This window comes from Cetorhinus maximus, chromosome 4, assembly GCF_964194155.1.
Source record: "Cetorhinus maximus chromosome 4, sCetMax3.hap1.1, whole genome shotgun sequence".
Classification (NCBI taxonomy): domain Eukaryota; kingdom Metazoa; phylum Chordata; class Chondrichthyes; order Lamniformes; family Cetorhinidae; genus Cetorhinus; species Cetorhinus maximus.
The window spans coordinates 168,528,161-168,554,752 of NC_135882.1; the positions used below are offsets into that span (position 1 = coordinate 168,528,161).

At 42.7% G+C, this 26,592-nt stretch overlaps 1 protein-coding gene across 3 annotated transcripts in view; it reads right to left on the reverse strand.

The window, feature by feature from the left end:
* The window catches only part of vps13b (vacuolar protein sorting 13 homolog B), a 1,109,808-nt gene that overhangs the window by 384,972 nt on the left and 698,244 nt on the right, over positions 1-26,592 (reverse strand). For all 3 annotated transcript variants that reach the window (XM_078541117.1, XM_078541119.1, XM_078541118.1), the window contains exon 24: positions 7,489-7,709. In XM_078541117.1, coding sequence (XP_078397243.1) covers positions 7,489-7,709 — 221 coding nt within the window. The remainder of the gene's footprint in view (positions 1-7,488; positions 7,710-26,592) is intronic.

Sequence of the window (26,592 nt, forward strand, 5' to 3'; positions counted from 1 at the left end):
ACAGAAGTCCATTAGAGGCAAGTATTGGCTCACTTGTGGGAGCCAATGAGAAACAGGAGCATAAATATAAGGTAGATTGTTGCTGCTTGGGCACCCCCAACCTGCCACACCCCCCCCACTCCACCCGCCACAGGGGAGATGAGGAGAATTTTATTTTATACAGCAAGTTGTTTAAAGCAGGAAATCACTGGCTGAAAGTAGAGGTGGAAGTCGATTTAATGGCCACTTTCAAAAGGGAATTGGCCAAATACATGAAGGAAAAAAAGGGACTATGAGAAAAGATCAGGAAGTGGGAGTAATTAGATTGCTCTTTCAAAGAGCTAGCAAAGACATGATAGATTGAATGGCTTCTTTTTGTACTGTGTATTTCTATGATTCATCATCAGTTGAACAAATATGTATTAAAAAAATATACTTCAAAAGTAAGGTGACTTGACTTTTGCAGCATTTGGAACAGATGCATAAAGTCTACTTTATCCCTAGTAGAGAGGACAGGTACCTTGTGGCCAGGGAAATGGAAGGCAAAATGAAAACAATAAGTTACACTTCTGAAAAGCAGCAAACGTCAAGAAAATAGATTTTTTTTGCACAATCTGTTCATGCAATCAGAATAACAGTAGGAAGAGAAAGTGGATAATTTTACAAGGTAAAAGCATTCTAATCAAATATAAGCTAGCAAAGAGTAAATACAATAGATTATATTTTGAATCAAGTATTCTGTAGTGTACTTTAACTTGCGCTCCATGCAATTGCACAATATTGTAAATGCAATCTGATAACTGTAATCATCTAGTTCCCGTTATTCATTATTTTAAACCAACTATTAGTGAATATTTAGAAGTAAAAATCTATTTTTCTTTTCAGCCAAGCATTTAATTATTCAGGAAATGAGCTCAATGCCCAATGCCATCATCTAAAATAAGAGTCAGTATGTGTCGCACATTGTTGTTCATGAAATCAGAGAAAAGCAATAATGGAAATTCCTAACATACTCTGCAATTGCCTGAATAATTCCAGATATCTGTTACACTGTACAAAAACTGAATGTGTTAGACACCACACTGTTTAACTGTGGAATATGTAGACTTTTAATGCTTTGTTAACAAGTGAGGTGCGTTAAAAATTGCCTAAGTTCTGTTGGTCCACTGGAGGAAGAAAGACTTGCATTTATGTAGTGTCTTTCATGACCACAGGACGTTGTAAATTTGCACACAAGAATCTCCCACAAACAGCAAATGATAACGACCAAATAATCTGTTTTTGTGATGCTGATTGATGGATAAATATGACACAAGGGATAACTGCCCTACTTTTCTTCGAAATAGTGCAATGGGATCTTTTACCTCCATATCAGAGGGTAGATGGGGCTTTGGTTTAACATTACACGCTTGGTGTCACCGTACACAATTGGACTGTTTTATCTGAAGCTCCAAAATTCTAGGACACCATGATGAATGTGGAACTATATACATGTGTGTCATCTTTCTTTGGGCTCCAAGATCTAAAGGAAATGGAGTACACCAAGCAAGCTATGTTCAGACTTAATAAAAAATGTGGCACTAAGTATAGAATATACAAAACTGTATCAGGTCAACTGCAATCAACAGAGTGCTAACTCACATACTTAGGTAGATCTTAGAGGAAATAGACTAGAAGCTGTTTTGCATTAAGTGATTCTATGCTGGAATGATCATGCCTTGAACATAATATGGTACAACAAGGTGCTTATTATAATATATACAACATTCCAATTTAACTATCACATTGATAAATGGAACACAGCATTATGTTGTTTAAGTATTCCTCAGTTAATGAAAACTTAATATTCCACTTTATGCAATTCATTCTAATATTGCCCCAGTCACAAAGAAACATGAAGCTGATCTCAAAGGTTTAACCATCACTGATAATTTTCAAGCAGCCACCTTAGTATAACCTTATGTTTGGAGTGCTTCTTCAATTAACATTATTCATAAGAGATTTCTATTTTTAGCTTTAATGCTTTATAAATACAAAAGGGTGAAAATTGGTGTCAAAAAAATTGGTAGGTTTTCCATGTAAAAATAAGGGGTGGATTTCATGGGTAGGGAAATCAATGTTACAAAGATTCTGCAAAAGTGTTGAAGTACTTCTTCACATACTCCCTTTTGTTATACAGCTACTTAAATTACTATCCTCCCATCTCCCAGAGTTTTATGACTTATTAGCTTTAAAATACTTGTGTGTAACCTGAGTTGTGGGCCAGAGGCAAGAGGACAAAATGCATTAGGTTCTACCTCTGTTGCTTTGTGAAGTTTGCGCTCACCATGGTAAGGGATTCTAGTGCTGGGAACATGGAATACTCTTTTTCTGGGCACTTCAAGCTCAAGCTCAAGATAGGTGCAAAATGAAGTGCCTTAAATTCTGCCCGACAACATCTGCAACCCCAACATCAGAAAAGCAACCGCTCTATTACGTGAGTGTGATCATTTTTTTTCTACTTTCTGGACAATACCTTGGTTGTCTCACTGAGTTATTTCAAATTTGAATGGAAGGTTTTAATTATCAATCCAGGCTGGGTGGTTCTAACACAACCTGGATGGATGAAAGGGTCAGTGTAGAATCTGGTAACTTTAATTGAAGAAAATAACAGAATGTTTACCCTAAGCAATTTGCATTAAACGTATCGAGCTACTATAAGTACAGGGTGTCTTCATTCTTTGAAACAGTTTAACCTCCATAGCATTTATTCAAAAAGTCAGGGTGGGAGATGAGAGCATGCAGATCGGAACAAGAATAAGCCATTTAGCCTCTTGAAGCTGTTCTTCCATTTAATGAAATCATGGTTGATCTGCAACCGAACTCCATACACCCACGTTAACCCCATATTCCTTCATACCTTCAATTGACAAAAATTGATTTAAAATGAATTGACCGAATATTAATTAGTTTGCAGAAGAGAGTTTCAAACTACTGCCACCCTTTGCATGTAGAATTGTTTCCTAAATTCACTCCTGATAGGCCTGGCTCTAATTTTTAGACAATGCCCCCTTTTCCTAAACTTTCCAACCAGCAGCATCTTGTTCCTTGGCAAAGACAGATGCAAAGTACTAATTTACTCAGCCATGCCTTCTGCCTTCATGCTCCCCAATAGGCCCCACCTCCTACTCTCTCGCCAGCTTTTTGCTATTTGTATGCCCACTATAGAAAACTTCTGGGTTCCCTTTTGTTACCAGGCTAACTGGTCCATAATCCCCTGGTTGTTCCTTTCCATAGCAAAGTAACCTGCATAATTTTTAAATTTAAAGGGATTATTCCCAAATTGAAATAATTTTGGCAGATTATAATTAGGACATCTGTAATGTTCTTGCCTATTTCCTTTAAAATCCTGGAATGGGCACCATCTAGTCCTGGGAGTCTGTCATTTTTTATTGCCATTATTTTCCTCGTTCCTGTTATCTTCTTACTGGTAATTTTGCTTTGTCGCCACCCCTGATTCAAAATTAGTTTCATTGGAAAGAAAGAGTATCCTAATGAATTCTCTTTTTTTAATCCTTTCGTGGGACACAGACATTGCTGACTAGGCCAGCATTTTTATTGCCCACTTGAGAAGGTGGCAGTGAGCTGCCTTCTTGAACCTCTGCAGTTTCTGTAATGTTAGTACATCCAAGGTGTTGTTAGGGAGGTCGGTCCAGGATTTTGGCCCAGCGACAGTGAAGGAACGGCGATATAGTGCCAAGTCAGAATGGCGTGAGGCTTGGGAGGGGAACTTGCAGGTGGCGGTGTCCTTGCCTGCTGCCCTTGTCCTTCGAGGTGGTAAAGGTCAAAGGTTTGGAAGGTGCTGTCGAAGGAGCCTTGGTGACTTGCTGCAGTGCAGCTTGTAGATGGCGCACACTGCTGCCGCTGGTTGGTGGTGGAGGGGGTGGTTGTTTAAGAAGGTGCATGGGGCGCCAATCAAGCGGGCTGCTTTGTCCTGGATGATGTCGAGCCCCTCGAGTGTTGGTGGGGTTGTACTCATCCAAGCAAGCAGGGAGTATTCCATCATACTCCTGACTTGTGCCTTGTAGATGGTGGACAGGCTTTGGAGTCAGGAGTTGAGTTACTGTCCACAAAATTCCCAGCTTCTGAGCTGCTCCGGTAGCCATAGTAGTTAAATGGCTGTTCAGTTTCTGGTCAATGGTAACCCCCCCAAGGATGTTGATAGTTGGGGATTCAGTGACGGTAATGCCACTGAATGTAAAGGGGAGATGCTTGGATTCTCTCTTGTTGGAGAAAGCCATGGCCTGGTACTTGAATGTTACTTGCCACTTATCAGTCCAAGCCTGAATGTTGTCCAGGTCTTGTTGCATATGGACACGGACAGCTTCAGTATCTGAGGAGTTGTGAATGGTCCTGAACATTGTGCAATCATCCCCGAACATCCCCACTTCTGACCTTATGGAGGGAAGGTCATTGATGAAGCAGCTGAAGATGGCTGGGCCCAGGACACTACCCTGTGAAATTCCTGCAGTGATGTCCTGGGATTGAGATGATTGACCTTCAACAGCCACATCTTTATTTGTACTCGATATGACTCCAAACAATGGAGAGTTTTCCCCCTAATTCCCATTGATTCCAGTTTTGCTACGGCTCCTTGATGCCACACTCAGTCAAATACTGCCTTGATGTCAAGGGCAGTCACTCTCACCTCACCTCGGGAGTTCAGCTCTTTTGTCCATGTTTGGACTAAAGCTGTAATGAGGCCAGGAGCTGAATGGCCCTGGCGAAACCCAAACTGAGCGTCAATGAGCAGGTTATTGCTGAGTAAGTGCCGCTTGATAGCACTGTCAACAACCCCTTCCATCACTTTTCTGATGATTGAGACTAGACTGATGGGGCAGTTATTGGCCTGGTTGGATTTGTCCTGATTTTTGTGGACAGGACACAACTGGGCAGTTTTCTACATTGCCAGGTAGATACCAGTGCTGTAGCTATTACGGAACAGCTTGGCTAAGGGCACAGCTAGTTCTGGAGCACAAGTTTGATTGTTTCTATACTACAGATTGACCTTCACTGGAATGAGATTATTCTAATTTATTCTGCTTAAAAAGGACAAATGAAAGGGACATTTTTGTTGCTCCATCTTACTCCCCCTTAATCATTCTGAAAGGTGGTTATCAACCCAAAATGTCCTGGTGGAGTGTTTCTCGTTTCAAGCCCTGTTTAGTAAAGATTTCCTCATCCTTCAGATTTAAAGATTTTTGCTCCAGGAATTGATGGAAGTGCAAAGTCGACGGATCATTTTGGACAGCAGTCTATCTTCCTCATCAATTACATTTAAGATTCAAGAAAGAAGCAGAAGAACAGAGATAGCAATAGTGTGAATTAGAATCAAATCAGGTACAGAAACAAAAATAGAGAGGGAAAGAAAGATGGATGAAGAGAGAAAAAGAAAGAGAAAGAAAGAAAGAAATTCTTTTGGTTGTAAATTTGAAAAATCTCCATCAATAATCTACAACTTACAGGAATGAGAGCCCTCAGTTTCTATAGTTCGCTTTCTGAACCGAGGAGGTGGAGCGGCATTGCAAGAACATTGTCACTGAAAAGGTCCTTATGCTGGAAAATACTTGACCTAACTTTCTGCGGTGAGTTTAATGTGGAATTAATAGGCATATGCAGCAATATCTTGAAATTCACGGGGAGGTTAACAACAAGATCTCATTATATGAGGCTCCTGGTAAAGCAGCACAAATCGTCCAACAACTTGTAATGATTTGCAACTTACATCGTATCTCTTCCTTGCCACAAATTGTTAGGTTATTTACATACTGGTTAACAGTGTGAGCATAAAACTCACTAGTCTATTGCCAGCAGATTCTGGCACAATGTGTCCAATTACATTCCATTAAGCAGCTTCCTATTCCAGACACTAAATCCAAAAGAAGAATAGCTACCAAACCTAATTATCACACCCTTAACGATTCTGACATACATAATTTGAATTGCTTAAAAGTAATTTGACCAGATATACCAAGCACAATAGGAAAACAACTTCTAATATACTCTATTTTATCAATGTTTCCATTTTTCAGAAGTTAACGATTTAATGCTAAGACTATGTAAATTCATTTGAATTCATAGGTCTCCGTTTCAAATTTCTAATGTCACTGCCTTTACCAGCAAGCTTCAAAGACTAATGAAAATCCAATCTTATCTAAAGTTGAGAGATTTGGTAGAGCAGAGCGATGTTACATTCCAGTACAGGTAATTTTTCAATGACAAAATGAAAATTTACATGTTAGCCAATTTTTAAAACTTTGACAGGGAGTTGGAGGAGCAAACTGTGCAATTTTAGATTTTACTGCATGGTTTTTGTTCCATATTACAAATGGAATCCGCAGTAGTTTTTCTCATAGCAAATGCACAGGTAAAAACCTGAAAAAGCGGTTTCAATTAACTACATTACCTGAAGACTTGCGAGCAAAAGGTTAAGAATATATAACCAACTGCATTTCAATTGTGGAAATACAGCTGAGTAAAATTAAAATCTCTTATCCATAGTCAAAGAATCACAGAATTGTTACAGCGCAGGAGGAGGCCATTCGGCCTGTTGTCTCAGTGCCCGGTCTCTGAATGAGCAATGCACCGAGTGCCATTCCCCAGCCCTCTCCCGTAACCCTGCATATTCTTCCTTGTTAGATAGTATTCTAATTCTCTCTTGAATGCCTCAGCTGAAACTGCCTCCACCACACTCTCAGGCAGTGCATTCTAGATCTTAACCATTCGCTGGGTAAGTTTCTCCTCGTGTGTCCATTGCTTCATTTGCCACCTGAAATAATTTTCCATAGCAAATTTGCAATAAATACAATGAACAGAGGTGTTCAGAAATAATTTTTAAATATGTTCCACTAATCTAGGAAACAATTTAAAACATACCACTATTAAGCATATTTGGTGGCAGTATGCGAAACCCTAGACTTTTACAATTAAAATCAACGCAAAGTGATTTTTCTTGAGATAACAAAAATATGAAGAATTTCAAGTTTGGCAGAAGATTTCCACCACTGTATGGAATGCAGTCGATTAATGGGAACTTAAGTCCGTATTATTTAAATCTGAAATCTCTTTAATGTTACAGCCCACATCTATAAACATATTGTGTGAAGTTATGATAAACTCTTGAACAAGCAGCTCCAGTGGACACTTTCAAAGCTGCTGCACATTAATTCTGCTACATAATACTTTTCGAAACTGCACATCTGCAACTGATTTTACTCCATCAGTTTTAAGATGCACTTTAGACTGCAGTTACTAAATTTTTTTTGGAAGAGTCTAAATTACAAAAAACTTGAGAGCACATCAAAGCGGTAAACTAATCTTTCTCCCCGATCTTGGTCACCAAACTCAAAAGAGAGAGCTAAGACGTTTAATGGAATAAGGATTCTCCTATAAAGTACAGGACAAACTAACTTAAAGAAAGTCTTTTCTTATTTTCCCCACAATAAATCAATTAGCTGAGCCAACACCAACCTGAGGGTTTGAGCATTTCATCTCCAGAGACTCCAGGTCCACGTGGAGACAGACGACAAACGAGTGTCTGGTTTCAGGGCCGGAGGTTTGCAGCTTGTGAGAAGTGATGGCCAGAGTCGAAGTACAGCCCAAGGGTTCCATGAGGTTACAGGCCTTCAGCTGCCCGAGTAAAGTATACACACTGAACTGGCTGAGACTGATAGTCCAAGGGAAAGCATCACCTGACAAAATAAGAGGAAATAAAAATCTTGATCTACTAAGTAACCATTTCAACAAATCTTGCACACCCCCACCCCCAAACCCCCCCCGCCCCCCAACCCCCCAGATTATTGGTACAACAATGTAGAGCAAACAGATATAATCTTAAACCCAGCAATAGTAACATAGGTCACAGTTAAAAATGTACAAGAAAAACATTCATTATTCCAAATTATCTGTTCAACATCTCTTTCAAAGAGCTGACATAGGCACAATAGCCTTCTTTCCTGCGTGATTCTAAGATGAATGTGCTGCTTTCCTCTTAAATAAGTCACATACTTTCATCTTCTAAGATTTCTACATTTTTTCACGTAACTTATTATTGGCTGATAAGCAATATGTTTCCAAATCTGTGACAATGATGTCTGAAACCATCTGGTAGAAGATTTGAGAGTGCGTCTAGACACAACCTCCTTAGATCCTCCTGCTCTGTATTTGACTTAAGCTCGACTTGACACTCTTCAAAATGAGAGATCAGAGAGGAAAATTAGAACGTGGGGGAAACCACAACCCCAAAACATGTCCTGCCACACCACAGTGTAACAGTCTGCTCTTGGAATAGCTCAGGGTGGGTGGTGGTGGAGGAGGGGAGGAGAAGGTGAAAGGGAGGGAGAGGGTGGGGTAAGGAAAGAATCAAAGAAAGAGGGGAAGGGAGGATGGGGGCGAAGGGAAGGATGGGGGCAAAGGGGAGGATGGGGTAAGGGCGAAGGGGGAGAAGGGGGAAAAGCAGGGAAGGAAGAAAAAGCGGAAGGGGGGAAGGGAGGAGGGCTGAAGAGGGAAAGGACCTGCATGCTTGTTTCCAGTGATTGGTGTACAAGGATACCCAGGTCCCTTTGTACATCAACATTTCCCAATCTATCATCATTTAAATATTGCTCTGCCATTCTGTTTTTCCTACTGAAGTGGATAACTTCACACTTATCCACATTATACTGCATCTGCCATGTATTTGCCCACTCACTCAACCTGTCTAAATCGCCTGGAAGCCTCTTAAGATCCTCCTCCTTGCTCACATTCCCACCAAGTTTTGTGTTGTCAGCAAACCTGGAAATGTTACGTTTGGTTCCCTCATCAAAATTATTGATATTTATTGTGAATAGCTGCGGTCCAAGCACTGATACCTGCAATACCCCACTGGTCACTGCCTGCCACTCTGAAAAAGACCCATTCATTCCTAGTCTCTGTTTCCTGTCTGCTAACCAATTCTCACCACATCCACTGGCTCTCCCTTACCTATTCTGCTAGTTACACCCTCAAAAAACTCCAGTAAGTTTGTCAATCATGATTTCCCTTTCACAAATCCATGTTGATATTATCTAATCCTAATGATATGTTCTAAGTGTCCTATTATCATATCCTTCATAATAGACTCTATTCTATTATTATGAGTGACCCAAGATAGTGTAAGGTATCAACCTGTTCAAGCTGAACTCCATTAATCAGAATTTTCTAAGTCTTTCCACCCATCCCTATTACCTTTGTCGTGTCAACATTGATCAGGAGACTGTTTTCATTTAACTTGATCAGGACAATTCACCAACTCCTGTAGCTCCTCCACCGAGTTAGTGTGCAGAATAATGTCATCAGCATATCAAAGATTCAAAACTCTCCACCCGCCAATCGATATACCAACTGTGCATCCATCAAGCGTCTCCCTCAACCATTTCTGCTCGAATGTTGAATAAATATGATGAGAAGACATACCCCTGTCTAACACCCTTTTTGACTCTGAACCTTTCCTAGAGGGGGGCCAAACACTCATTAACTAGCTCATTAAAGTTTGGCTAGCAAGATGATTAAATGTGGTGGGTATCCCATGTCTAACATTGTCAACCAGAGTTTCTCGTGTGAGACCGAATCGAATGCTTTCTCAAAATCAATGAAGCATGCAAATTGTCTGCTAATGTTCTTGGACTTTGCGCAATTGATTCTAAGATTAGTGACGTGATCTTTGGTTTATCTTGCACTTTGAAATCCAACTTGATCATCAGCAATCTCACTCTCTGTCTTTATCCAGATTCTCTCCAGGATGATCCTGAGCAAGATTTCATGAGTGTGGGAGATCAAAGCAACTATTCTATAATTTTCACACTGTTTCAGATCACCTTTCTTCGGAAGGGGGATAAAGGTAGTATCAGTCCAGTCCTCCAGCCAGGTTGTAGCTACAGATGTATAATGTTAGAAGATTTAATTTAGCTAAAGAAATACCTATGAGCACATCTAAGATGTCATCAAGCGTTAGAACATTGCGCAGTGCCTTATTTTGCCCTAATAAGGACAAAATTTACCACAAACACATTTTTGTTTTAAAAGTTAACGCGCCAATTGAAATCAAAGCTGCCAAAGGGTTGAACAGGTTTGACTACATCCCGGAATGTTAAATATGTGGAAATTTCACTAATTTAAGCTAAGAAGAGTGAAACTATAGTCAGCACTTAGAAAGCAATGAGAGAACAACAGTTTGTATTTATATAACACTTTAACATACAGAAACATCCCAAGTTGCTTAACAGACTTTTAAGGAAAAAGAATAGATAGGAAGCCAAAGGAGGAAATATTAGGAGGGGTGAACAAAACCTTTGAAGAGATAGGATTTGAAGATGTCTTAGGCTAAAAGAGAAAGTTGAAGAGGTGAAGAAGGTTAGGGAATGAAAATCAGTACATGTTCTCCTACTTGTTGGCCAGTATGGGCATCAGTCACGATAAGCTTCAGTATTGAGAGAAAGGCCAGGAAAAAACACAGTATTCCTAATTACTATCTCGTAACCCTGCATTTATGTGAAAATCTGGCACTCTCTTCCCCCAAAAAGTTACATACGAAGGTACGAACATACGAGTTATGAATTAGGAGCAGGAGTAGGTCACTCAGGCCTGCTCTGCAATTCAATAAGATCATGGCTGATGTAATTTTAACCTAAACTTCACGTTCCTGCTTACGTCTGATAACCTTTAACCCCCCTTGCTTATCAAGAATCTAACTACTTCTGCCTTAAAGATATTCAAAGACTCTGCCTCAACCGCCTTTTGAGGAAGAGAGTTCCAAAGTCTCACAACCCTCTGAGAGAAATAATTTTCCTCATCTCTGTCTTAAATGTCTTATTTTTAGACAGTGACCCCCCAGTTCTAGATTCTAATCTAGATTTTGGTTAACCACAAATGGTCGGTCCTCCCCTTGGAATTTTTATTTCTGGTTGGAATGTGTATTCTGTATCCCCTTAAATGTCTGCCACTGCATCTCTATTGATCTATCCCTTAACATAAATTGCCAGTTTATTTTTACTAGCTCTGCTTTCATGTCCTCATAATTGGCCTTATTTAAGTTTAAAATACTAGTCTCAGACCCAGTCTTCTCTCCCTCAAGCTGAATGTAAAATTGAATCATTTTATGATCACTGCTACCTAGGGGCGCCTTCTCTACGAGATCATTAATTAATCGTATCTCATTGCACAATACCAGGTTTAGTATAGCCTACTCTCTGGTTGGCTCCAGAATGTGCTGATTTAGGAATTATTCCGCAAACATTCTATGAATTCGTCATCTATGCTACCTTTGCCCTTCTGATTATTCCATTCTATATATAGAGTAAAACCCCCCATGATAATCTCTGTATCTTTCTGACAAGCTCTCACTATTTCTTCTTTGATACCCCGCCCTATCATGTGTTTACTGTTAGGGGGCCTGTATATCACTCCCACAAGTGACTTTCTGCCTTTATCATTCTTCATTTCTACCCAAACCGCTTCTTGTATCCTGGTTTCCTGAACTTAGGTCACCCCTCTCTATTGTGCTAATATTGTCTTCAATTAACAGAGCAATCCTCCACCTTTTCCTAACTTCCTATCCTTTCTAAAAGTCACATGCCCTTCAAAATTCAGATCCCAATCTATGCTACCCTGCAGACTCTGTCGTACCGATTAATTTTTACTTATTTATTTCTATTTGCTCCATCTGTTCATCTGTTTTGTTTCAGCTGCTATGTGCATTCAGATACAGCATGTTAAGTTTTGTCCCTTTATTATTTTTGTAACCTCTAGCCTTATCTGTTGATTTACTATGAGACTTGTACTCTCTGTCCCTTCCTGTCATGGTCTGTCTATCATTTCCCATATTAATACCTTCCTCTCTTACCATATCTCTGCCCACATTTGATTCCTTGCCCCAATTATTTAGTTTAAAATCTTCTCTACTTTCCCAGTTATGCAGTTCGCAAGAACATGGGTCCCAGCATGGTTCAGGTGTAGACTGCCCCAATAGTACATCCCCCACTTTCCCCAATACTGGTGCCAGTGCCCCTCAGACCGGAACTCACGTCTCCCACGCCAGTCTTTGAGAAATATATTCATTTCTCTAATCTTATCTGCTCCATGCCAATTTGCACGTAGCTCATGAATAATTCAGAGATTATTACCTTTGAGGTTCTGCTTCTTAATTTGGTGCGTTGCTCTTTGCTGCAGAGAACAGTGTCAATCCCCCTCACTATACTGTCCCCTACTACCACTGCATTCCTTTTTGCTCCCTGCAATTGAATGGCTTCCTGTACCGTGCTGCCATGGTCAGTCTGCTCATCCACCCTGCCAACCTCACATTCATCAACACAGGTAACAATCATCTCAAACCTGTTTAACAATTGCAAAGTCTGAGGCACCGCTACAACTGTCTGCTTGGTCCCTTTGCCCCTGCCTCACTCAGGGCCACATCCTCCTATCCCTCACCAGTGACCAAAACAAATGCCTCTATTCTAAGAGGTGTGACCGTCTTCTGGAACAAAGTGTCCAGGTATTTCTCCTCTCACCGCCCCCCTTATGTTGCACAGTGTCTGCAGTTTGGCTTCCAGATCAATAATCAATAATCCTGATCCTCCAGGTAACAAAATTGATAAAAGAGTCAATGGACATAGTATACTTGGATTTTCAGAAGGCTTTTGATAAAGCCCCCCACAGGAGGTTGATTAGCAAAATAAAATCACATGGGATAGGAAGCAATATACTGACATGAATTAAGGATTTGGCTAACAGCCAGAAAACAGAGAGTAGGAATATACGGGTCATTCTTGCGTTGGCAGGCTGTGACTAGTGGGGTACCGCAAGGATCAGTACTTGGGCACCAGCTGTTCACAATATATATCAATGATTTGGATGTGGGGACCAAATGTAATATTTCCAAGTTCGCAGATGATACAAAACTAGGCAGGAGTGTGTGTTGTGAGGAAGATGTAAAGCAGCTACAGGAGGATTTGGACAGACTTAGTGAGTGGGCAAGAACATGACAGATGGAAAATAATGTGGAAAAATGTGAGGTTATCCACTTTGTAGAAGGAACAGATGTACAGAGTATTTCCCAAATGATAAGAGATTAGAAAGTGTAGATGTACTAAGGGACCTGGGTGATCTTGTCCATAAGTCACTGAAAGCTAACATGCCGGTGCAGCAGGCAATTAGGAAGACTAATGGAATGTTAGCCTTTATCGCAAGAGGATCTGAGTACAGGAGTAGTGAAGTCTTGCTTCAATTGTATAGAAGCTTGGTTAGACCGCACCTGGAATACTGTGTGCAATTTTTGTCCTCTTACCTCAGGAAGGATATTATTGCCATAGAGGGAGTGCAATGAAGATTCACCAGACTTGTTCTAGGGATAGAGGGACTTTCTTATGAAGAGAGATTGGGCAAACTGGGCCTGTATTCTCTAGAGTTTTGAAGAATGAGAAGTGATCTCATTGAAACCTACAAAATACTTAAAGGAATAAACAGAGTAGATGCAGGTTTTTGGGGAGTCTAGAACCAGGGACACAATTTCAAAATAAGGGAGAAGCCACTTAGGACTGAGATGAAATTTCTTTACTCAGAAGGTTGTGCATCTTTAGAATTCTTATCCCAGAGGGCCGTGGAAGCTCAGTCATTGAGTATGTTTAAGGTAGAAATTGATAGATTTTTGATTAACAATAACATAAAGGTTTATGGGGATAGTGTGGGTAAAAGGCATTGAAGTGTTCAATCAGCCATGATCATATTGAATGGTGGAGCAGGCTCGACGGGCTGAATGTCCTTCTCCTGTTCCTATGTTCCTAGCTGCTTACACTTTCTGCAGATGTGTTTGTCCTGGATCAGATTGGCATCTAGAAAATACCCACATTCCACAGCTGCAACATAACACCTGTCCTGCCATTGTTACTTATGTTATTTAGTTAAATTTATTTAGTCACACACGTGGGGCCAGCCCTGGGAACGGCCGGAGGAGCAGCCGGAGCAGCGGGGACCGGGGCAATAATGGTTGGTGCAGCGGCTGGGGTGCACAAGAAGACAGGCGACTGCGCTGGAGTGAGATGGAGACTGAGAGCTCAGCCACAATTTCATATGAAACAGCCAGGAACTTCCAACTTCCATTGTCTCCAGTGAACTAAATGAGAATCCTTCAGGTCTGCAACATTTCAATCACCATCCTGAGGACCCAGGGGCAGGAATCACTACCTGGTGGTTACTGCCCGGAGTGGCACAACACAGGCCGACAGCAGGATCGTGAGGCCGCCACTGCTCTTTATGAATCCCAGGGAAAGAGGTACTGTGGGAAGGAGAAAAAAAAAAGACAGTAGGAGTATGTGCGTCTATATGTCCTAAGCCCACGGCGGAGCCTGGTCTCCAGTTGTCTCGGAGCCCCTTGCCACTAGACCAAGGCTTTGCTTCGTCAAGCCTGTGTGGTAGCTGGTGTGCAACGGTCACCCCACGTTAAAAGAACTCATGCACAAGCATCTTCCACCCCCTTAAAATGGAGTTCGGGACCTAGAACATAAGGACCCTCATGGACAACCCCAACAGCGACAGACCGGAACGGCATACTGCTATCGTTGCCCGGGAGATCAGATGTTTCAACATTGACATCGCTGTCCTTATGTGAGGCCCAGCGGGCAGGGAAAGGCTAGCTCAAGAAACAAGCTGGTGGTTACACCTTCTTCTGGAAAGGTAAACCAGTAGAACCTCCACAGGGTTGGCTTCGCCATTAGAAACGAACTAGCTGGCCGTCTCAGAGAGACAAGTACAAGGCCTCATGGCAACACCCTCGCTCCAAGCACTGGCATCTGCTCGAATGCATCATTGTTCAACCAAGGGACCACAAGGACATGAATATCACCACGACAGGAGCCGACGACTGCTGGGTGGATCACCGCCTAATTTGCTCTGTCATCAACGTCAATGGAACCCCAAAGCAGCGACGGCAACAGAAACAATGCCGCATGAAAATCAACTCAAGGACCCTGATAAGAGAGCCATTTTCAGTCAGTGCCTCACTGCCAACCTGGCAGCTCCCAGTGACCCAGACACGCAGAGTGTCCACAGCGCCTGTCATAATAATGTTATTGGAATTTATTGTACAATAGTGGTGTGTGTGCATGCATGTGTGTGTGTGTATGCACGCGTGTGTGCGCATGTGTGTGTGTGTGTGTGCGTGCGTGCGTGCGTGCGTGAGAGAGAGATAGAGACTTAGTTGGATTAAAGGCAGCTGATCTGGAGGCTTTGATGTGACAAAGATAAGATGGGTTTGAAATGTTAAGTAGGTAAACATGGGGGAAGTTTAAAATATAAGAGATAAAGGGGACATTTACATTTTAAATAAACCAGACTAGTTTGGATTCAAAGAGAAGGAGTGAAATATTACACCTAGCTATGAGAAGTAAGAAACAGTGTGTTTATTTTTCCCAAAGGTTACTGGTAAAACTTGGTACTATGAAATATTTTTATTATCAGGAAGTTTAAAGTCCAAAGACATAGTGAAACAATGGGAGATTGCATTCAAAGGGGAAAATATGGATAAAAGAGTGAAGGCTGTGTGTAAGGGTAGGCATTCTAAGATCTAAAAAGTGTGAAAAACCTTCAGCCTCTACACCTCAAGCTGCTGTCTACAAAATACTGAAGTTAAGGAAACTCACATTGAACTGGATTGTCAGGGTATCATGTTTCTTTGTCTGAGTCTTTTAAAATCAATCAGTCTTACTGTTGCCTTAATGAAAGTGTAACTGGGAGTCAGATCAAGAAATTATTATAGTAGTAATTTGTAGACATATATATGTGCTTTAAAATTATTTCTCTTATTAATAAATGCTTAATCTAGTTTTGAAAAAACCTATAAGACTTAGGAGTCTTATTACTACTGAATTCAAGGCATGCATCTTGAAATTTATACAAGTTGTGGCAGTCGTTTCAAGTTTCCCTCTGGGATTTGAACAACTCAGCATTTACCATCGGCTATGCCATAACAGTGCCTGGCCTGCCCTCAATAATCAGCGCCTGTGAAGAGATGCTTGGTTACTCAACCAGGAAACACCAAGACTGGTTCGATAAGAATGACCAGGAGATCCAGAAGATGATAAGCTGCAAGCGCAAGGCATTTCTGAACCTGAAACAGCAGCCCAGCTTGAAAGCCAGAAAACAGCTCTACAGACAGCTGAAAGCTGAGGTCCAGCAAAAAATCCACAACCTAAAGAAAGATGGTGGCTGGAGAAAGTGCAGGAGATCCAACAGATAGCCGACAACCATGATATGTGAGGTCTCTTTAGCGCAGTCACCTATGGCCCAAGCACCCAAGGCCCCACTCCACTGTTGGCCAAAAACAGAGAGGCGCTCATCAAGGACAGAGAGGCAGTCAGCGCCCACTGGAAGAAGTACTTCGAAGATCTTTTTAACAGAGATTCTGTCTTCAATGTGAGTGTCTTCGACTCCATCCTGCAGCAGGCTACCCGCCACTATCTCAGCACAACCTCAACCCAGCTCAAGGTAGAAAAGGCCATTCGATAGCTAAAGAGTAACAAGGCATCAGGAGTAGATGTAATCCCCGTCGAAGCACTAAAGCATGGCGGAGAAGCGCTATTGGCACGAATACATGGCTTCATCTCCCTTATCTAGAATAAGGAGAGCAGGCCAGGAGATCTCAGAGACGCCATAATCGTGGCCATCTTCAAGAAGAGTGACAGGTCCAACTGTGGTAATTATAGAGGAATCTCCCTGCTGTCGGCCACAGGGAAGCTCATCGCAGGTTCCTCCTCAATCGCCTTCTCCCTGTGGCTGAACAGCTCCTCCCAGAGTCACAATGCAGATTCCGCACACTAAGGGGCACAACGCACATGATCTTCACTGTGCGGCAACTGCAAAAGAAATGCAGGAAACAGCACCTCAAGAAGGGCAGACATCGACAACGAGGTTCAACACCGCCTTCAATGTGCCAACGCAGTCTTCAGCCGCCTGAGGGAGAGTGTGTTTGAAGACCAGGACGTCAAACCCAGCACCAAGCTCATGGTCTACAGAGCAGTAATGATACCCGCCCTCCTATATAGCTCAAAGACGTGGACTATGTACAACAGGCACCTCAAAACTCTGGAGAAGTACCACCAGTGCTGCCTCCGCAAGATCCTGCAAATCCATTGGTAAGATGGGCGTACCAACATCAGCGTTCTCACTCAGGCCAACATCCCCAGCATCGAAGCATTGATCGTGCTCGATCAGCTCCGCTGGGTGGGCCGCATGGCCCACATGCCTGACACGAGACTCTCGAAACAAGCACTCTACTCGGAGCTTCGACACGACAAGCGAGCCCCAGGAGGGCAGAGGAAACACATCAAGGACACCCTTAAAGCCTCCTTGAAAAAGTGCATCATCCCCGCTGACATCTGGGAATTCCTGGCCCAAGACTGTCCAAAGTGGAAGGAAAGTACCTGGGAAGGAGCTGAACACCTAGAGTCTCATCGCCAAGGGCTAGCTGAAGCCAAGTGTTGACAGCGAAAGGAGCGCATGGCAACCTGGGCACCCACCCACCCGTCCCCCTACCACCGTCCACCCCACCTGTGACAGAGACTGTAGGTCACACATTGGACTCTTCAGTCTCCTGAGAACTCATTTTTAATGTGGAAGCAAGTCATCCTCAACCCCGATGTACTGCCTAAGAAGATGATTAAGAAGATTTAGTTAATGTAATTGCTTCCTTAAATAACTTAGAATATTATTCCTATGTAAACTACAATTTACTGTGTTTATTAAATGTTAGTATTAGCTACAACTAAAAGTTATACATTTCTTAACTTGGCAGGTATGTGTTTTAGGTATTTAAATCATTTCATTTTGAAGTTCTAGTTCTTTTTAATTATTTGTATTTATTTTATTTTTATTTATTTTAACTAATAAACCCAACTATTCCCAATAAGCTTTACTACTGCTACTGCAAAAAAACTATGAAGAAAACCTCACAGTTGCCAATAAATTGAACCAGTATTTAAAAGATAAACAATCAAAACAAGCAAAATACTCACCAACCATTTACCTAGTTCCCTATGACTTCACACTTGATTTTCTCCAAATCTAGTCAGTCCACAGACTGGGACATATCAACAACAGCACTTTTTATCTCCCCAGCTCCTCTCACAACAAGTTGTTGCGGGTGAGGGGATCAACTGAACATTTCAGGACTGAGATGGATGGATTTTCATTTGGCAAGGGGGTACAGAATGTGGAACGTACAAACATATGAATTAGGAGCAGGAGTAGACCATTTGGCTCCTCAAGCCTGCTCTGCCATTCAATAAGATTATGGCTGATGTGGCTGTAATCTCAACTCCACATTCCTGCCTACCCCCAATAACCTTTCACCTCTTTGCTTATAAAGAATCTAACTATCTCTGCCTTAAAAATATTCAAAGACTTTGCTTCTACCACCTTTTAAGAAAGAGAGTCCCAAAGGCTCACGATCCTCAGAGGAAAAATTTCACCTCATCTCTGTCTTAAATGCGTGACCCCTTATTTTCAAACAGTGACCTCTAGTTCTAGATTCACCCACAAGAGGAAACATTCTTTCCACACCCACCCTGTCAAGACCCTCAGGATCTTATACGTTGGAGCCAAGGCAGGTAAATGGGGTTAAGGTACAGATCAGCCATGAACTAGTCGAATGGGGGAACAGGCTTGAGAGGCTGAATGGCCTACTCCTGTATTCACAACAAGAAATGACTGTGCAATATAGACGTGAAGACTCAAAAGTTACACAACATTTAGAAGATGGAATAAAGAAGACAGCATAAAGTACAGTTTTACAGTTACCTAGCCTTGCTTCGCACAGTATTCAGTGAGCACAAACACAACACAACTTCCAGAGAATTATTCTTAATGGTGTGATTAAAGACAGAACATTAGCATGTTTGTTTTTAACCAGCTCCTTTGAAGTATCATTTCACATTTTTTTGTTTTGGGGCCAATTAAATCTATAATCTGCAATTAATTTCCAACAGAGAAAAGGAATTAAATCACAAAATGATTTGGGGGAGACAAGATATGTCACAATCATCTTGGGACATGTTAATTAAGTTGCATTTTACCTGTCTTTAGCAAACCAAAAGAAAAGCCCTTAAAGATTTTTTCTCATAAGTTCAATATTTATATCATGGCAAGCTAAATAAACATTTCAAACTGCTTTGATTTTTTTTAATTCATTCACGGGATTTGGGCTTCACATTTTTTGCCCGTCCCTAGTTGCCCGTGAGGTGGTGGTGAGCTGCCTTCTTGAACCGCTGCAGTCCATGTGGTGTAGGTACACCCACAGTGCTGTTAGGAAGGGAGTTCCAGGATTTGACCCAGCGACAGTGAAGGAACGGTGATATATTTCCAAGTCAGGAGGTGAGTTACTTGATGCAGAATTCCAAGGCCTGGCCCATTTCAGTTTCTGGTCAACAGTAACCCCCAGGATGTGGAGGGTGGGGAATTCAAGAATGGTAATACCACTGAATGTTAAGAGAGGACAGTTACATTCTTTCTTGTTGGAGATGGTCATTGATTGGCACGTGTATGACACGAATGTGGCTTGCCACTAATCAGCCATGTCTCGAATGTTGTCCAGATCTTGCCATATGCAACTACGACCTGTTCCATATCTGAGGAGATGCAAAGTGGGTGGTGGTGGTGTAATGGTGTTGTCGCTGGACAAGTAATCCAGAGACCATGGGTAATGCTCTGGGGACTGGGGTTCGAATCCTACCACAGCAGATGATGGAATTTGAATTCAATAATAATCTGGAATTAAAAGTCTAATAATGACCATGAAACCATGTCGATTGTTGTAAAAACCCATCTGGCTCACTAGTGCCCTTTAGGGAAGGAAATCTGCCATCCTACGTGTGACTCCAGACCCACAGCAATGTCACTGACTCTTAACCGCCCTCTGATGTGATCTAGCAAGCCACTCACAGTTGTATCAATCTGCTAAAATGCCTAAAAGGAATAGAACCAGACAGACCACCTGGCATCGACCTAGGTACTGGAAATGACAACAGCAAACTCAGCGCTGTCGACCCTGCATCTGGGGGCTAGTACCAAAATTGGGAGAGCTGTCTCAGACTGGTCAAGCAACAGCCTGACATTGTCTGTAAGGTATTTTCCATGAGTATGACTATGTCCTAGACACCACCATTACCATCCCTGGGTATGCCCTGTCCCACCGGCAGGTCAGACCCAGCAGAGGTGAGGACACAGTGGTATATAGTTGTGGGGGAGCTCCTTGGGAGCAATGAAGTCTCATTGCATCAGGTTAAACATGGGCAAGGAAACCTCCACTGATTACCACATACCGCCCCACCACTCAGCTGATGAATCAGTACTCGTCTATGTTGAACACCACAGAGGGTAGCAAGAGCGCATAATGTACTCTGGGTGAGGTACTTCAATGCCCAACACCTAGGGTAGCTCTATAGCACCACCACAAACTGAGCTGGTCGAGTCCTAAAGGACATAGCTGCTAGACTGGGTCTGCAGAAGGTGGTGAAGGAACCAACAATAGGGAAACACATACTTGATCTCATCCTCACCAACCTGCCTGCCGCAGATGCACCTGTCCATGACAGTATTGGTAGGAGTGACCACCGCACAGTTCTTGTGGAGACAAAGTCCTGTCTTCACATTGAGGATGCCCTCCATCGTGTTGTGTGGCACTACCATCGTGCTAAATGGGATAGGTTTCATCAGATCTAGCAATTCAAGACTGGGCAACCATGAGGCACTGTGGGCCATCAGCAACAGCAGCAGGATTGAACTCAATCGCAATCTGGAGCCTCATTGCCTGGCATACCACCCCCCACTCTACCATGCCAAGCCAGAGAATCAATCCTAGTTCAATAAAGAGTGCAAGAAGACATGTCAGGAGCAGCACTAGGCATACCTAAAATGAGGTGTCAACCTGGTGAAGCGACAACACAGGACTACTTGTGTGCCGAACAATGGAAGCAGCAGGCAATAGACACAGCTAAAAGATCCCACAACCAACAGCTCAGAGCTAAGCTCTGCAGTCCTGCCACATCCAATCACGAATGGTGATGAATTAAACAACTCACTGGAGGAGGAGGCTGCACAAATATCCCCATCCTCAATGATGGAGGAGCACAACACATCAGTGCAAAAGATAAGGCTGAATCATTCACAACAATCTTCGGCCAGAAGTGCTGAGTGGATGATCCACCTCGGCCTCCTCTGGAGGCCCCCAGCATTACAGATGCCAGCCTTCAGGCAACTTGATTCACTCCACATGATATCAAGAAACTGCTGAAGGCACTGGATACTGCAAAGGGTATGGGCCCTGACAACATTTCAGCAATAATACTGAAGACATGATCTTCAGAACTTGCCATGCCCCTAGTCAAGCTGTTCCAGTAGAGATACAACACAGGCATCTACCCGGCAATGTGGAAAATTACCCAGTTATGTCTTGTACACAAAAAGCAGGACAAATCTAACTTGGCCAATTACCGCTCCATCAGTCTCCTACCCATCATCAGTAAAGTGATGGAACAGTGCAATCAAGCAGCTTAACAATAACCGACTCACTGGCGCTCAGTTTGGGTTCCGCCAGGGCCACTCAGCATCCGACCTCATTACAGCCTTAGTTCAAAACATGGACAAAACAGCTGAACTCCAGAGGTGAGGTGAGAGTGACTGTCCTTGACATCAAGGCTGCTTACCACTACCATTAACAATCCCTTTGTCCTTCTGTTCATGACATCTTTGTCAATCTCTTCTTTGCCCCCACCTATCATTGGCCTTCTATCCAGCTTCACCTGCTCCACCCCACTTAAACAGTATGAATTTCATCACATTTTACTTCCGTTTAGCTCTGAAGAAGGGTCACATGGACTCGAAACATTAACTCTGCTTCTCTCTCCACAGATGCTACTAGACTGCTGAGATTTTCCAGCATTTTCTGTGTTTATTTCAGCATTTCACTAGAGTGTGGCATCAAGGAGCCCGAGCAAAACTGGAGTCAATGGGAATCAGGGGGAAAACTATCCGCCGTTTGGAGTCATACCTAGCACAAAGGAAGATGGTTGTGGTTGTTGGAGGTCAATCATCTCAGTTCCAGGCCACTGCAGGAGTTCCTCAAGGAAGTGTCCTCGGCCCAACCATCTTCAGCTGCTTCATCGATCCTTCCTTCCATTATAAGGTCACAATTGGGGATGTTGACTGATGATTGCACAACCTTCAACACATTCGCGATTCCTCAGATACTGAAGCAGTCCACGTCCAAACGCAGCAAGACATGGACAATATCCAGGCTTGGGCTAACAAGTGGCAAGTGACATTCGCGCCAAACAATGACCATCTCCAACAAGAGAGAATCTAACTTGAGTATTGCTGAAAAAAGATATAGTGTCAAAGCTTTTCGTCTAGCACTCATCAGAACAATCGCAAGAATACCAGTCAGTCACCATTAACTGGTGCATTCTGCATAGCAATGCCTCTACCAGAGACCCTTAGCCAACCAATCAACACTGTCTTCTCATACACTATAAAGATGTCGCACACACAAAAACAAAAATAGCTGGAAAAACTCAGCAGGTCTGACAGCATCTGCGGACACGAATACAGTTAACGTTTTGAGTCCGAATGACTCTTCATCAGAACGAAGGAAAAATAGAAATGAGGTGAAATATAAGCTGATTGAGGGGGGTGGAGGTACAGCTGCATAGAGGGTCAGTGATAGATGGAGGCAAAGAAGAGATTGCCAAAGATGTCATAGACAAAAGGACAAAGGGATGTTGACGGTGGTGATATTAGCTAAGGAATGTGCTAATGGTGATGTTAAGGGTAGAAAGCAGGACGAGCAAGCGACAGATAGCCCTAGTGGGGGTGGGGTGGGGGGAAGGGATCGAAATAGGCTAAATGGTGGAGATAAAACAATGGATGGAAATAAATTTTAAAATAATGGAAATAGGTGGGAAAAGAAAAATATATTTTAAAAATTTATAAATTATTGGAAAAAGGGGGATCGGAAAGGGGGCGTGGATGGAGGACAGAGTTCATGATCTGAAGTTGTTGAACTCAATGTTAAGTCCGGAAAGCTGTTAAGTGCCTTAATGCGAGTGTCCTGATGAGTGCAAGATGAAAAGCTTCGACACATTGTCTTTTTTCAGAATCCAACATGCCCCTCGACATTCAATGGCATTACCATTGCTGTATCCCCCACTATCAACATTCTGGAGGTTACCATTGACCATAAATTGAACTGGACACACTGCTGCCACTCTTCGTGAGTGGTGCAGGGAGTGAATGTTTGTGGAATCGGGGCCAATCAAAGGGGTTGCTTTGTCCTGGATGGTGTCTTAAGTTTCTTAAGTATTGCTGGAGCTGCACTCATCCAGGTAAGTGGAGCGTACTCCAACAGACTCCTGACTTCTAAAACTTCTAGAAACAATTATTTAGAATGGAATTAATAGTCACATGGGAAAACGTGGATTGATTCGGAAGAGTCAGCATGGATTTGTTAAAGGAAAATCATGACTAGCTAACTTGTTGGAGCTTTTTGAATGGCTCATAAGGGCAAGGCCTTTGATGTGGTGTATATGGACTTCCAAAAGGCATTCGGTACAGCGCCACACAACAGACTTGAGGAAACCTGTATAGGGACCCTTGATCTTCCTGATATATATAAATGATCTAGATCTTGGTGTGCAGGGGACAATTTCAAACTTTGCAGATGACATAAAACTTGGGAGAATTGTAAACTGAGGAGGACAGTGTAGAACTTCAAAAGGACATTGACACATTGGTGGAGTGGGGAGATGGGTGGCAGATGAAATTCAATGCGGAGCAGTGTGACATGATACATTTTGGTACAAAGAACATGGAGAGACAGTATAAAATAAAGGATACTATTCTAAAGGATGTGCAGGAGCAGAGAGACCTGGGTTATATGTACATAAGTCGTTAAGGGTGACAGGACAGGTAGAGAGAGCTGTTTCTAAAGCACAGAGTATTCTAGGCTTCATAAATAGGGGCATTGGATACAAGAGCAGGGAGGTTATTATGAACTTATATAAGATACTGGCTAGACCTCAGCTGGAGTATTATGTACAGTTCTGGGTGCCACACAATAGGAAGCATGTCAATGCATTGGAGAGAGTGCAGAAGAGGTTTATAAGAATGGCTCCAGGGATGAGACACTTCAGTTATGAGGAAAGACTGGAGAGATTGGGACTGTTTTCCTTGGAGAGGAGAAGGCTTAGGGGAGACTTGATAGAAGTTTTCAAAATCATGAGGAGTCTGGACAGAGTAGATAGGGAGAAACTGTTCCCGCTCATAAACAGATTGAGAACCAGAGGTAACAGTTTTAAAGTGTGTTGCAAAAGAAGCAAATGCGAGGTGAGAAAAAACTTTTTCACACAGCGAGTAGGAATGTGGTGGCATAGTGGTTTTGTCACTGGGCTAGTATTCCAGAGACCAAGGGCAATCCTCTGGATACCTGGGTTCAAATCCCACCAAGGCAGATGGTGAAATTTAAATCCAATAAAAATCTGGAATTAAAAGTCTAATGACCATGAAACCATTATCAATTGTCATAAAAACCCATCTGGTTCACTAATGCCCCTTAGGAAGATAATCTGCTGTCCTTACCTGGTCTGGCCTACATGTGACTCCAGACCCACAGCAATATGGTTGACTCTTAAATGCCCTCTGAACAAGAGCAATTATTGATGGGCAATAAATGCTGGTCTAGACAGCGATGCCCACATCCCATGAACGAATAAATATTTTTAAAAAGAGTTAGGGTTTGGAATGCACTGCCTGGAAGTGTGGTGGAGGCAGGTTCAACTAAGGTATTCAAGAGGGCATTGGATGATTATCTAACTAGAAACAATGTGCAGGGTTTTGGGAAAAAGGCGGGAGATTGGCACTAAGTTAAGATGCTCAGAGAGCACGTGCAGACACGATGGGCTGAATGGCCTCCTTCCACACCATAACAATTCTGTGATTCTGTGACTTGTGCCTTGTAGATGTGGATAACTCCAACTAATGGAGAATTTTTCCCAATTCCAGTTGACTTAAATTTTGCTAGGATTCCTTGGTACCACACTCAATCAGATGGTGCCTTAATGTCAAAAGCAGTCACCCTCACCACATCTCTGGAATTCAGGTCTTTTGTCCATGTTTGGACCATAGCTGCCTGGGGCTGAGAGGCCCTGGCAGAATCCAAAGTGGGCATTGTTGCACAGGCTTTTGCTGAATCAGTGCTGTTTCATAGCACTGTCGACAACACCTTACGTCACTTTGCTGATCATTGGCACTGATTGGGCAGTTCGAATTGTTCCTGTTCAAAGTGGACATGCCTGGGCAATTTCCATTATTGTCAGGTAGATGCCAGACTTGTAGCTGTACTGGAGCAGTTTGGCTAAGGGCGTGGCTAGTTCTGGAGCACAAGTCTTCAATACTACAGCCAGGAAGTTGTTAGGGCCTATGAGGTGTTAGGGATGTCCTCAAGGTATCCCTGAAGGTGTCAAACATTCCTACTGACTCATGGGAATCCCTGGCCTGACCAAAATGGAGAAGGTTCATTTCAGGAGTCATGGAACACATCGATAGATTTCATCGGTAACACACAGATGGGAAGTTGAGGCATCTGAAAGAGCATACAAACGTCCAAACAGCTCATCTACCTGGTCCTTTAAGTACCACCTGTCCCGCTGATGGCAGAGTCTGCAGATTGCACTTTGATGGATTATGAGATGGCTGATAAGTCCAACCTTGAGTGGAAGTAAGCCATCCATGATCCTGAGGGGCTACCTAAAAAGGCGGAGGGCCTATAGCCTTTGCTGTATCCAATGTCATCTGTCATTTCTTTATATCATGTGAAAAGAATCGAATTAGCTGAGACTGGCATCTGTGACAATGGGGATATCAGGTTGAGGCTGAGATGGATTGTCCATTCAATGCTTCTGGCTGTGGTTGTTGGAGGTCAATCATCTCGGTTCCAAGACATCACTGCAGGAGTTCCTCAGGGGAGTGTCCTAGGCCCAACCTAGGACTTGATCAATGACCTTACCTCCATCATAAGGTCAGAAGTGGGGATGTTTGCTGATGATTGCACAATGTTCAGCACCATTGACAATTCCTCAGAAACTGAAGCAGTCCATGTACAAATGCAGCAAGACCTGGACAATATCCAGGCTTGGACTGACAAGTGGCAAGTAACATTCGCACCACAAGTGCCAGGCAATGACCATCTCTAACAAGAGCGAATCTAACCATCACCCCTTGACATTCAATGGCATTACCATCACCGAATCCCCCATCATCAACATCCTGGGTGTTACCATTGACCAGAAACTGAACTGGACTAGCCATCTAAATACTGTGGCTACAAGAGCAGGTCAGAGGCTAGGAATCCTGCGGTGAGGAACTCCTGGCTCCCCAAAGCCTGTCCATCATCTACAAGGCACTAGTCAGGAATGTGATGGAATACTCTCCACTTGCCTGGATGAATGCAGCACCAACAACGCTGAAGACGCTCAACATCATCCAGGACAAAGCAACCTACTTGATTTGCACCCCATTCAC